Source organism: Dermochelys coriacea, chromosome 8 (assembly GCF_009764565.3).
Source record: "Dermochelys coriacea isolate rDerCor1 chromosome 8, rDerCor1.pri.v4, whole genome shotgun sequence".
Classification (NCBI taxonomy): Eukaryota; Metazoa; Chordata; order Testudines; family Dermochelyidae; genus Dermochelys; species Dermochelys coriacea.
This window is the reverse complement of record NC_050075.1, coordinates 92,204,200-92,217,902: the sequence shown is the minus strand read 5'-3', so window position 1 is coordinate 92,217,902 and position 13,703 is coordinate 92,204,200. Positions and strand designations below refer to the sequence as shown.

General features: G+C 39.2%; 1 protein-coding gene across 5 annotated transcripts in view; it reads right to left on the bottom strand.

The window, feature by feature from the left end:
• Positions 1–13,703, bottom strand: part of TM2D1 (TM2 domain containing 1) — a 42,806-nt gene that overhangs the window by 2,837 nt on the left and 26,266 nt on the right. Inside the window, exons 6-7 of one of the 5 annotated variants that reach the window (XR_005294357.2) lie at positions 8,160–8,299; positions 2,297–2,452 (exon numbers count right to left, since the gene is read on the bottom strand). The exons of 2 other annotated variants lie outside the window; for them this stretch is intronic. Coding sequence is in view for 1 of the 3 variants with exons in the window: in XM_038412506.2 (XP_038268434.1) it covers positions 8,189–8,299 (111 nt within the window). In the remaining 2 variants the exon portion in view is untranslated. Of the gene's footprint in view, positions 1–2,296; positions 2,453–8,159; positions 8,300–11,317; positions 11,436–13,703 lie in introns of those variants that run through there. 2 more of the 5 variants (XR_005294359.2, XM_038412506.2) reach the window with 2 other exon arrangements.

Below are 13,703 nucleotides of genomic sequence, written 5' to 3'. Positions count from 1 at the left end.
ATGCCAGGGCTTTTTAGAGCAGTGGTTCCCCAACCTACATGTTTCAGTAATAGCACTTCACTGCCAACCTCCTTTTCAGATGTATGTACTCTACCCTGCCAGGGAGCTGGGGCTGCTTCAAACCCCAATTTCATGCAATCCTGTACAACTTAAAGGGATACACTACTGATTCAGCTGAGAGATTTGGTTATATTATGCTGATCCAAATGACCAAAAAAGATTGGGAACCTCCACTTTCATTCTGTGGATTATCCATCTCACAGCCTTCTTACACACCTGTTTTGGAGCACAGGTGGGTAAGAGAGAAAAAGTTACAGCTTCCAAAGGGGAAAATGGTGCTTTCCAGATTTAACTAAAATATGGACCCCACTTGGGTCTTGCCTTTGGGTCAGACCAGGTACAGTGACAGAGTGCAACCACCAATGTAAGCCTTCTAAACGCAGAACAGAGTCCAGGAAAAAAATGACTAACAAGCTGTTGCAGAGAAGAGAAGACAGAAAAAGAACTTAGTGTGCCACACGTCAAAACTGGGTCCAAATTTCAGCTCAAGGCAAGGTTAAAAAACAGGTCTGTTATAATCCTCTTAAAAAGAGGATTTATACAGTAATTACAGTAATGGAAACTGATCTTTATAATTCTTATACCAGCTACAGACCTGGTGTGTCATATGCATCTGCAGAGGCTGCTAGCTACGTTTCTCACAGACTGCAGATGCAATCTTGAGAACAGACCGTTCAAACCTACAGAGGCAGAACTATCAAAACAGGGCATGGGCATGTCCAAGATCTAATTAGGTTCAGGGGCTAAAGATAAAAAAAATCCTAGAAGAAGCTGGGAGTGTGCTATTTTTTTCCTGTTAAGACGGAGAGATGCTGTGCAATATATTTTAATTTCTTGTCCATGGAATTTGTGGAACCAAGTTTTCCTTTCACACCATGTAAACAGGTTTAGAATGCATTTGTTTTTATCTTTCCATTTCCTTTCCTTTGTTACAGCCTGAGGTCCACAGAGACAACACAATGGTAACAGCATCCTGTTCTGGCACAAATTCACCTCACATTCACACTCCTGTTAATCTTTGTTGTGAGAGAAAGAACGCGAGTGCTAAATGTTTGCCTGTGTACTAAAGAGCAGCTTCAGCAGAGCTAGGAATTCAGCTATGGGGTTTGGTTCCACCTACAGGAAGCAAAAAGAAAAATCAGGCTCTCAAGCTTCTGCTGTACTTTATTCCTCAGGTCTAGAACCTGCAGCCAGGCTTGTTGCAGTCATCTATCCAGCCCCAGTCCTCCTGACTTCATTTATGTAAAGGATTCCCTGACTGGATGGCAGGTCATCTCTAAATACTAATTAATATAGTTCTGTAGAAGTCCAACTTTTCCAGAGTCCTTCAGAAATTGTGGAAGGAAGTCCACAAGAGGCAGGTATTTTTGGCAGCTGATGCATGAATGAATAGGGAGTTATGTACACATAGATGGAAATATGCTTTAAAGTGGAAAAATACTGATAAAACCATCCTTGAAATACTATGGATCATATTGGTCTTCTAATATCGGGTTAAACATTTGGAAAATATTACAAAGAAAGACAGCAACTTTGACTTAGGCTTTATCTACACTGGAACCTGATCGACAAAAGTTTTGCAAACAAAAAACACTGGTGCATCAGCTCTCCTGCTGACAAAACTACCACCACTTGTTGTGAGTGGATCTTTTTTGTTTGTGGGAGAGCTCTCTCTCCTGCCGACAAACAGTGGCTACACCGCATGCCTTTTAGCAGCACAACTGTAGCAGCACAGCTGTGTCATTAAAAAATGCGTAGCGTAGATGTGGCCTTAGAGTTTGGTAGGACTAGAAAGCATCACAGTGTAACAAAGACTGGCTTTGGGGTGGGGACAGGGAGAACAGCAGCAGTTCCTGATTAAAACCTGATCTAACAAAACACTAAAGCACACGCTTAGAATTAAGCACTTGCTTTGATGGAATGGGGCCTATGTTACTTTTGTGGTTAACTGCTTCCTGCAACTGCTGGTTGAAAAGAATATATCTAGTACATGACTGCTGATTAAGATACATGCCCTTAGTGAGAGAAAAGAGCTTGTGTAAAAAGCCTAAGTTCACAGGTGCATATAAATATATGATGGACCTTTACAACAATGAAGAGAGTGTAAGAACTCAAAGTTACCCGATTGTACACATGTATCTAAGGTGAAAGAACTGTATTACAGCATAGTAGAGAAATATAATAAAATCATGTAATTACAGTCACAATATACGCCTATGAGACTGCAGAAACGTACCATTGCCTGTGCAACCTTATCTTTGACATTTCCCCAATTGAGTGTTTAAGCACACAACTGTAATGTTCCCAACATCATTGTGTGTATAGAATAGTGATAGAAATTGCAGCAGAAGCAACAGGAAGGGCAGTGGATCCAGAAATGGACTAAATGAAGCTAAAAAAACATGAAAAAATGGAACATGTGAGAAGACTGAATACACAGAGCTGGGTAAGCAAATATAACCCAATATACTCTTGAGGAACAAAGGAAACCATAGTTGATGGGGTCACAACATATGTTTTCCAAAAGCTGTGACAGAACATTTAAAACACAAAGATCTTCCTGCAGATCTGAACAGTTTTACTGGCAGGCGACAACAATACACCTTTGGAAACAATAAAACCTAGCATTTTAAGGTTTTATCGGGTACAGAAATCAAAGCAAGGAAGTGATATCTCTGAGTAGTAAGTGGAGAGAGAAAAAAGCAGCAGAGTAAACAAAACAGCATCAGGAGACATTAGCTATTTCTCCTGCCATTTAAATCATTGCAGTCCAATAGCAGTCAGAGAGTTTGCTCTTTAAAATGCTTTTAAAACATTTTTCCTGGAAAACAATGGTATGTGCATATTATGATGATAAAGGTATACAGGTTGACGTGCACAACTAATGCAGCCATGTCCTACTCACACACAAAACCATATAACTACACACAATGTATTCCCTATTTTTATATAAAAATTTAAAATAATTTATATATTTATATACACCCATCTTCTCACTGTACAAAACAATGCAATGTGCTCCTAAGTGACTCCTTTGACTAGGTACTACACTACACTTCAATACTGCAGTGATGCATGCTGTAGATAGAAAACCTTAAGATAAAGAGAATGAAATAATGACAATGTTTATAGAGAATACATGGTCTTGTGGTCTGATTGACATTCAGGTAATATGGATTCAATTCCTGGCTCTGCCACACCTTCAGCAAAGTAGTTGCTTTCTAACCCTAAGTTCCCATCTGTAAAACAGCAATAATACTTCACCTTACAGGGCTGCTGAGAGGATAAGTTAATGAATGTCTGTGAAGCAGTCACATACTATGGTGTTGGTGGTTGAGTTGGGGCGGGAAAATAACTATCTAGATACATGATTAGGATTTTTATTGCCTTTCTCTACAGAGTGAGGCAAACCAACTATTGAGGGAAGAGTTCCAATCCTTTGAGAGGATTGTTCTAAAAAGTAAGATCACTCAAAACTAGAGAAACAATAGGGTGAGCAGTTTGACTTATGGGAGGCTGCCACGGCATTCAGCAATTCAGAAAATCATTATAAACACTTAGATGCCTAGTACTGCAGATAACTTGTCATAAATTCAGTGGTCTGGATTTACATCTTGCAAAGATGTTTTTACAGTTCTTATGGTAAACATTCAGTGTCTGACTCTTACAGCATGAAAATGCAGACCTTGTTACTTCTTTAATGATCTTCTCATTATCATGTGCCTGCTCAGTTAAGCCTCTTCAATTATTAGTATTGACCACACAGCTGAAGTCTAATCACATGAAGATGCATGTATTGAACCGCACAAAATGGTTCAAACACAAAATGGTGTGCTGGCAGAAGTTGGAGGAGGTATGTAACTAGCTCTTGTGATGTCTGTGACATTGTATGATTAAAATATGACATACATATTATTGTTGCTATCACTGTTATACAAATCTCATACAAAGTATATCATATTAAAGTATCAATGGAAAAGTCACAACCTATCAAATGTGATTATCCTGTTTGTATGCGTGTATCATCTTTGTATCTAAAGTTATGAATACTGACTATGTACCAGTATTTCAAATGTGTTTGCTCCTCGGGTAACACCCACGAGGGAGTTTACATCCAGTCTAGCCAGTATATTGTGAATGGACCATTCAAGTTGATGGCCCATTAATGAACACAATGGGCCATGGAAGAAGCTTATCCATGCCTCGTGGGCCTTCCTGTGGAGGTTTTAGCCAGAATATGGGTAATGGCTGCTTCTATGACTCACTGAAGCATGCAAGGGCATGTGAGTAGCTCATGTGACTCTGGACTCCATCTTGTGCCTGTACTTTTCCAAAAACTGCACTGAGGGCTTTATTTGGGACAAGGAAGTTCCCTTCACATGGGAGAAGGTATAAAAAACCCTGGAAGCAACTCCATTTTGCCTCTTTCCTGCTCTGATCTCTGGACTATGGACTTACACTAAAAGGAGCATTCCAATCAATGGAGTGAGGAGCGTCCAATCTTTTGGAAGTTACCAGAGACTTTACAAGCCAGCAGTTTATTCCATCATTGCTTCAAACCTGATACAAGAACTCTGCAATTCTTGTATGTATGTGATAAGACGACAAAAAATACTACATTGACTCTATATAAATCCATGGTACACCCACATCTTGAATACTGCATGCGGATGTGGTTGCCCCATTTAAAAAATTATATTGGAATTGGAAAAATTACAGGGCAACAAAAATGATTAGGGGTATGGAACAACTTCCATATGAAGAGAGATTAATTAGACTGATCTTTCAACTTGGAAAAGAGACTACTAAGGAGGGGCTATTATAGAGGTCTATAACATCATGACTGGTGTGGAGAAAGTAAATAAATAAGGAAGTGTTATTTACTCTTCATAACACAAGATCTAGGGGTCACCAAATGAAATTAATAGGCAGCAGGTTTAAAACAAACAAAAGGAAGTATTTCTTCACACAACGCACAGTCAATCTGTGGAACTCTGCCAGAGGATGTTGTGAAGGCCAAGACTATAACAGGGTTCAAAAAAAGAACTTGATAAATTCATGGGTGATTGGTCCATCAATGGGTATTAGCAAGGATAGGCAGGGACAGTGTCTCTAGCCTCTGTTTGCCAGAAGCTGAGAATGGGCAACGGGATGGATCACCTGATTATTAACTGTTCTGTTCATTTCCTCTGAAGCACCTGACATTGGCCACTGTTGGAAGACAGGATACTGGGCTAGATGGACATTTAGTTTGACCCTGTATGGCTGTTCTTATGTTCTTTTGAACTCTCTCATCTTTCTTTTCTTTTATAAATAAGTCTTTAGATATTAGATACTAAAGGACTGGCAACAGTGTGATTATTGCATAATATCTGAGTTTTACATTTACCTGGCTATGTGGCTGATCTCTTGGGACTGAAAGAAACCTTTGTTTGATTAAATTGATATTAAATAACCACTCATCATTAAGTCTAGTGTTTGGGTGGTAAAACAAAGGCTGGGATACCTAAGGAAACTGCATTTCTAACTTCTTGTTCACCAAAAGTTTACTTTTGTTACTGGCTTGGTATATCTTATGGAAGAATAACCACCAGTTTGGGGTGGGTCTGCTCCATTTCTCAGCAGTTTGTCTTGAATCTGGTATTCTCAGCTGTGACCCACTGAGGCACGGTGACAATGTCAACTTCTGAAAGGCTTATAGATTCATAGATACTAAGGTCAGAAGGGACCATTCTGATCATCTAGTCCGACCTCCTGCACAGCGCAGGCCACACAATCTCACCCACCCACTCCTATGAAAAACCTCACCCATGTCTGAGCTATTGAAGTCCTTAAATCATGGCTTCATAGAGGCAGCATGTTTTGAAGAGGAATGTGAAGGAGAGGGACACAGTTACTAAGAAGAAGGGTCTGAGGAAAATAATCTGAAGAGAAAAAGAGAAATTAAAGTTGGCCAGAATTTTGAAGGCCTTGCTGTCTAATCATCGTTGGGTGTATCACCACCACCATACACAGGCTCTTAAGTAGCGAGAGGGAATATGAAACGGGCAGCAAAATCGCACAATCCTGAGCAGTATGAAAAGGACACAAACAATCACTCCATGTTTTGTTGCAGTTATATGAGGAGGAATAAAGGATGAAAACACTTTCAAGGTGGACAGGCCTAAAATAGTACCTGTTTATGCTGAGTCTCCACACAATGTGCCTCTGTACTGACAGATGCTCTTCCCTGCTAATCTTTCTGTTCTTGGGGTGGTGTAATAAAGACATCTACAAACACTTTATATAAACTGATGAAATTGCCAACATGTCAAATTTCCATTCACCTTAAGTTTTCATGCACAAATCAGCCTCAGCGTCATTTAAAAGACAATAAAATGGAATGCTGCAAGTAGTCTGGACATGCTAAATAACTGTTCTTGAACTGTACCTTTCTTAAATGTACTCAATATAAATAATTTTTAGCCCAATTCATACATGGTTTACTCTTCTTACATGTAGCATATATTGATAACACCTTGACTGCTTAAAAGTAAGGTTATGTTTATGCATGATGTTTTTTATACTTATCCTTAATTTAGGTTAAAAGGACACTGAATAGCTGAAATGACACATATTTTCTATGAAATAGTGGTCTTTGGAAAACTCATAAATCGCTTTAGAAAATATTGATAAGGAAATACTAAAATAGTTTTGAAGGTTATATATAAATAAAAAATCTAGAAATGTTATTAAATAGGTTACGGTGAAGAAAATGTAATGTAGATTTCTGGTCCAAATTAAAACAGTTTTTCTGTAATTAGCTTGTTTCAAATCTACTAAATGGTTAAGGGAATGTTTAAATTAAACAGTATGAAGATATTGACTATCAAACATCAACACTGAAGCTTCTGGCTATATCTTTCATGATATATTTTTGGTATTTTTAGTAAATCTTTTCCTGACCTGTTTTTGGTAAATCTTGCATGTCACACGGAAGTTTGGTAACAAAGCATTTGGTGAGATGCCAAGGGTATATGTTTCATTAAAATACAAGATGCCTTTGTCAACAAGGACCAAATAAAAGAAGAGTGCTAAGGACTTTATTGTGTAGGTTAGAGGGATCAATCCACATACCTATATTTTATTACATCTTCTATTTAAGTAGTATAAAGAATTTGTACTTCTGACATATGAATGTAGGTACATTAAAACGTAGGTATGTTTTGTAAGAACTGTTTTGAAAAAAATGGAGCATAGATGATGGTTAAAGGAATAATAAAGTTGATATCTGACCATGAAAGTCAACAAATTTGGGTTTTTTTGAGACTGAAGGTATAATGCAGGCAAAATAAACAGGTTTTATTCTAACTTTGATGCATAATGTCTACTCTGCCTGTTGAATGAGGGTGTTCTATTTATGGTATTACACTTTTCTATCCCTTTCCCAGCTGCTGATTATCATTATTAAACTGTGAGCCAAATCAGGCAACGTCACTGAAATTTGTTCTTTACCTTCAAGGAAAACCTCTTTAAATTAACAGGGACTGCAAACGATATAAATCCTCACAGATTTTGGATCAATCTTTTAAAAATCAGGCTCTTAAGTCTTTTTTTTTTTTTCTGACTTTTGAAAAAAATAAAGATGTCCATTTCAGAGCTGTTACAGAGGCCTTACAATCCTGGAAACAGTGACACAGATTTGAGACACAGGGGTGATATCCTAGGCCTCCTGAAATCAATGCAAAAACTCCCACTGACTTCAGCAGTACCAAAATTTCTCTCCAGATGCTTTGCCTGAAACCAGAGTAATTTTTATCCCATTAGCTGTTACTAACTCACATTGAAAGATAAAACAATGACAGTGCAAGTTATTAATATCTGCATAACTCACAAGCTACGTATTCACAGAAATGGAGCAGTCACGTAGAAGAGACTTGGAAAATGAGCACCTCTGATGTGAAGTCTTGTGCTTGATAACATTTCTCTAATATCTTTACCTGCTTTTTTCAATACACAACCTTTAATAGGCAGTTACATAGTTCTAATAAAGTGTTATTAATATAAATCAGTTATCAGGAATTTCAGTGGACTACTGAATCCAATAAATCAAAATGCACCTGCGTGTACATGATACTTCCTGCCAGACTTAAGGATACATCTGTGTTTTTCTGAATGTCTCATTGGTAATACTCAGCCTGGTAAGCCTTGCTCCATAGTAATCTATAATGTAACTAGAGCCATCAGAAGGTCCAACAATCTAGAAAAAAAAAAACAAAATTTTCCAATATTAATTAAAATGTACACACTTTTTGTGCTAATGTCTCAATTATTGTTAATTTGTCCCTCACAAAATTATTCATGCTCAATTTCCAAAATATAAACTGGATTCATTTTGAAATTGTGCTGTAGTTTAACCATTTTAGTGAGTACTTTCTTGAAGCAAGACTTTCCTAGGGCTTGTAATCAACCAAATTACAGTGGTGAATGAGCTACTACACTCTGACCTTAGACTCAACCAATCAGGATTTGAGCCACAGCTGGCTGCCTTTTAGAAGATATTTCTGACAGATGGATGAGCCCCAGAAAATGTCTCCATTTCAGTAATAACGGAGGATAGATGGGAGAAAGAAACAGATGATGGCAGCTATTTTGGGAATGTGAAACTGGTAAAGAATGGGCCAAAGAAGAGCTTCTCTGGGATTTTTCTGTAATTGATAAATGGAGGTAGAGAGCCCAAGGAGATGAAGAACAAGAAGAAAAATTGACGGGGGGGGGGCGTTGTGAGGGTAAGAACTGTCCTCAACTGTGCCTATCTCTAATGGGAGGCAAGGCTACTGGCACAAGGTAAAGTTTTAGAACATATATAATTTAAAAACCCTGAAAAACACTAACATAACATATATTCTTTTATAAAACACCTGCATGTTTAAAGTTATGAATTGAATTTTGTTCCATTCCTGGCCCTCTCTTATGCTAAAGCTGCCAGTTGTAGCTAATGGGAGTTGATTTTTGAATCATGAACAGTATCAGAAGGAAGGAGGAGGATGAACCCAGAATCTTCTTCCCTTGAAAGCATAATGTCCAGAAGTGAAAAAATTAGCCCACAGGAAGGCAGCATGGTCTACTGAATAGGAGAGGGGGCTGGGAGTCACAAGACAATTAATTAGTTTGCTAGCTCTTCCACCATGTAATCTTAGGCAAATTGTTTCACTTCTGTATAATTGAGGATATTTGGATTCCATGATGATGGACATGGCATAAGAACCTGAATAAAGACAGAATAGGCCCTAGAATGTCAATCCTTTGCTGGTTGTTTTCAGGATATGGTGCAAAGCCCAGTTACTTTATTCTTGACCTTTTTGGCACTCCTTCTCTCCCTCTACCCTTCATTCTTTGTGCCAGTTGAGAACTGATCCCCTTTTGTTGATGAAGATTTCTCTGCTTTGTGGGAACATCATTGTGTCTGATTTGATTATTGTTGTCTTTCAGATTTTTAGACTATTTTGATGGTGCTTGAATGCCTCAGAGTTGATTAAGTAAAATTCAACATGTACTGTGTGACAAAATTATGTATCAAGCTATTCACCCTTGGTGCTTTCTTGAGCAATCCCTTACAGAATGGTGGTTATTACAGGTTGAGAGATGTCTCAACTGACTTTGAGAAGCAGGGCAATGAGGCAACACCATTTCCTCCTTAACATGTTATAAAGCTTCCTCCCACTCTCTCTGCACCACAAAAATCAGTTCAGATAGCAGAACTAAACCAAGCTGCCTTCAATCCTTCTTTAATGCCTTCTTGATGGACCAGCAGGTATTGTCATTATCTCCTTCAGAAACGCATGGAATTTAACCACCTTCAGTAAAGTTCATGGTGTCTCTGTGCATACAGCTAATTATGAGGGGGTTCTGAGGGAAGAAGGAGAAAGGCAAGTAAAAACTGCTTCTGAGCAGAAGCACTACATGCCAAAAATCCATACTGAATATTTACAAGCAGGTGACACTAATAAGCAACACATGCTCCATGTTTTGCTTCGACTAGCACTGGGGAAGAAATAGTAGGTTCAGCCCCTAGTATGTCTGTGACTGAATGCACCCCTATATTCACACCCTACACACCATAGTAATAACTTTGTACAAATTATGCCTTGTAAGGTTGTATCCCTATGTTCACCCCCTTTATAGGACTATGCTAAAGCATGCCTTGTGAGTATCATTTGAAAACTCGTAATTTGCTGTTCATTATTGTTCTAGTAAAATATATGTGGCAATGTTGTATGTAAAGCTATAAGATACTACTAAATGATGTTACTAAGACATATTCCAAATCTGGAGAGAGGTCACAATCTGGTTCTCCAGAGACAAAAGGCTAGTGAATGCCTCAGCCAGGTGTCAATAAGATCAAATGGGCCTGGTTAAGTTGCCTTTCTTTGGCAGGAAAGACGGTGTGGGTAAAAAAAAAAAAATCTACATCTTCACAAAGGAACAGTTGGGAGTTTCCATCCACACAGACTTTCTATCTACTGAACTTTAGCTGGAGATGACAAAGAAGAGAAGGATCTCTACCCATGGCATCAACAGCACTTGAAGAACAAAGGAAGCAGCATAGGACTGGGGAGGGATCCTGATTGAAAGAGTTTCAGCCAGTAAGACTGTTCGAACTTGTGGCGAGAGAGATCTTTGCTGTGAATTCACTCTATCTTATTAAGTTAGCCAGTAGTTGTGTTTTACTTTTATTTTCTTTCAGAGTAGCAGCCGTGTTAGTCTGTATTCGCAAAAAGAAAAGGAGTACTTGTGGCACCTTAGAGACTAACAAATTTATTTGAGCATAAGCTTTCGTGAGCTACAGCTCACTTCATCGGATGCAATGCAATGCTGTAGCTCATGAAAGCTTATGCTCAAATAAATTTGTTAGTCTCTAAGGTGCCACAAGTACTCCTTTCTTTTTATTTTCTTGTGACCAATTCTGACTTTTATGCCTCCTTACTTGTAGTCACTTAAAATCTATCTTTCTGTAGTTAATAAGCTTGTTTTACTGTTTTATCTAAACTGGTGTGCTTGGGAAACTCCATTTGAAATAAGATTTATGAGTATCATTTTCTATTAATAAAATGATGGAGTTTATATGAGCTTGTACTGTCCAGGAGAGGGCTGGGCAGTACAACACATACATTTCTGAGAGAAAGTCTGTAACGGGGAATTTGCCGGTGTTGCTCTGTAGTGTAATTCATAAGTGACTGGCTATAGCATTCATACTCCATAACTGGGAGTAACTTACATGCTGGAGGCTGTATGTGAGTAGACCAGGAATGGTAGCTCTCATGGCGAAGCAGTGTAAAAGGCACCCAGGTTGGAGAATTGAGGGGACACAGCTGTTCATCAGTTCAGATTGTGCCCTGGGTAATGTCACAAAAGGATCACTAATAACTCACTGGTCAATAATATCCTGGTGAAATGGCTATAGCAACATTGTATGTAAAGTTATGAATATAAGCCGAAATCATGACTGAAGCATGTTTACCAGACAAGTCTGGGAAGTGGGTAAACCTGCATCTCAAAGACAAAGGACAAGGTGACACTTCTTACCAGGTATCATCAAAACTGATGGCCAGTCACCCGTCAAGTGGCCCATCTTTGTCAAGGAAGGGGTCAGGAACAAACAGATCTGCATCTTAGCAAACTACAGCGTGAAATCTTTCATCAAAGATTCCTTGTCTCTATCCTCACAGCAGGAATGAACTTTATCTAGGGGTAATCCTCAGGAAAATGCATTTCAAAGGGTGACTGACCTATACAAGTGAGGGCCAAAACCACCCCAAGTTCTCTCTCCCTATTCATCTCTCCTTCACCTAAGATGACAAAAGAAACAGTCTTTTGACTTTGGGAGCAGATCCTGGCCTGAGAATTTGGTCAGCCATGTTACTGGGAGCATGTGTTAACAAGTTAGACTTGGTTCAAGGTAAAATTGTTAAGTTTTAGCACTAGAAAACATTTTATCTTCATTTCTCCTGTAACCATTTCTGACTTTAAGGCCTTATACTTGTACTCTCTCTGTTCGTAGTTAAATAAATTTGTTTTATTCTTTAATCAAATCTAATCCGGTGTTGCATTCAAATTGAACTGTATGGGTAACTCCATTTAAAGGAAAGAAACCAACAGAACTCCACTGGCCATCACATAGAAAGACCCAAGAAAGAAACCAACAGAACTCCACTGGCCATCACATACAGTCCTCAGTTAAAACCTCTCCAATGCATCATCAGTCATCTACAACCCATCCTGGACAACGATCCCTCACTTTCACAGGCCTTGGGAGGCAGGCCAGTCCTCGCCTACAGACAACCTGCCAACCTGAAGCATATTCTCACCAGCAACGACACACTGCACCATAGTATCTCTAACTCAGGAACCAATCCATGCAACAAACCTTGATGCCAACTTTGCCCACATATCTACACCAGCGACACCATCACAGAACCTAACCAGATCAGCCACACCATCACCGGTTCATTCACCTGCACATCCACCAATTTAATATACACCATCATGTGCCAGCAATACCCTTCTGCTATGTACATCGGCCAAACTGGACAGTCCCTACATAAAAGGATAAATGGACATAAATCAGGTTTTTATATATTGCCATTCCTAATATCTGTAGGAGAACACTTCAATCTCCCTGGACACACAATAGCAGATTTAAAGGTAGCCATCCTGCAGCAAAAAAACTTCAGGACCAGACTTCAGAGAGAAACTGCTGAGGTTCAGTTCATTTGCCAATTTGACACCCTCAGCTCAGGATTAAACAAAGACTGTGAATGGTTAGCCAACTACCAAAGCAATTTCTCCTCCCTTGGTGTTCACACCACAACTGCTAGAAGAGGGTCTCATCCTCCCTGATTGAGCTAACCTCGTTATCCCTAGCCTGATTCTTGCTTGCATATTTATACCTGCCTTTGGAAATTTCCACTACATGCATCTGACGAAGTGGGTATTCACCCACGAAAGCTTATGCTCCAATACGTCTGTTAGTCTATAAGGTGCCACAGGACTCTTCTCTGCATTTCCATTTAAAATAGCAAACTAGTGGATATTGATCCTCTTAGGGGGCAATGGACCTAAAATCTGAACTGTCCAGGAGAGGGCTAGACAGTACAGAATACAAGTTTTGCAGGAAAAATTGGGACTGGGTGTGTGTTGGGGTTGCCCTATAAGTGGTAACCAAGGCTAGTGAAAACCAGAGTGTGACTGGAGTATGCTGGCAGGTTGCAGCTATATACAGACACTCAGGGTGTGCCCAGCCTGTTGCTGGCAATTTGTGACGGACTCAGGTTGGGAACTACAGCGGCAAAACATCATGAGGCACCCCTGGTTGCAAGGCAGATGGCGACACAGCTCCTCACTGGTCTGGACAGCACACTAGAATGTCATAATGTCATACAAGCATGGCAGCTAAAGAACAGTGGTTTAATGTACATATACAACCATCTGATTTAGAATCTTTAACACAGAAGACAATACAAATGACAGAATGCACATTTGTGCCTACAGTGATGAAGTTAAACAGCAAAAGCTCAGTTGGGCTTTAGTTCAGTCCAATTAGTTTAGCAACAGCTACTAAGGTAGTAACTTCAGCATTGCAGGTTTTATTTTTGAAGGTCTGA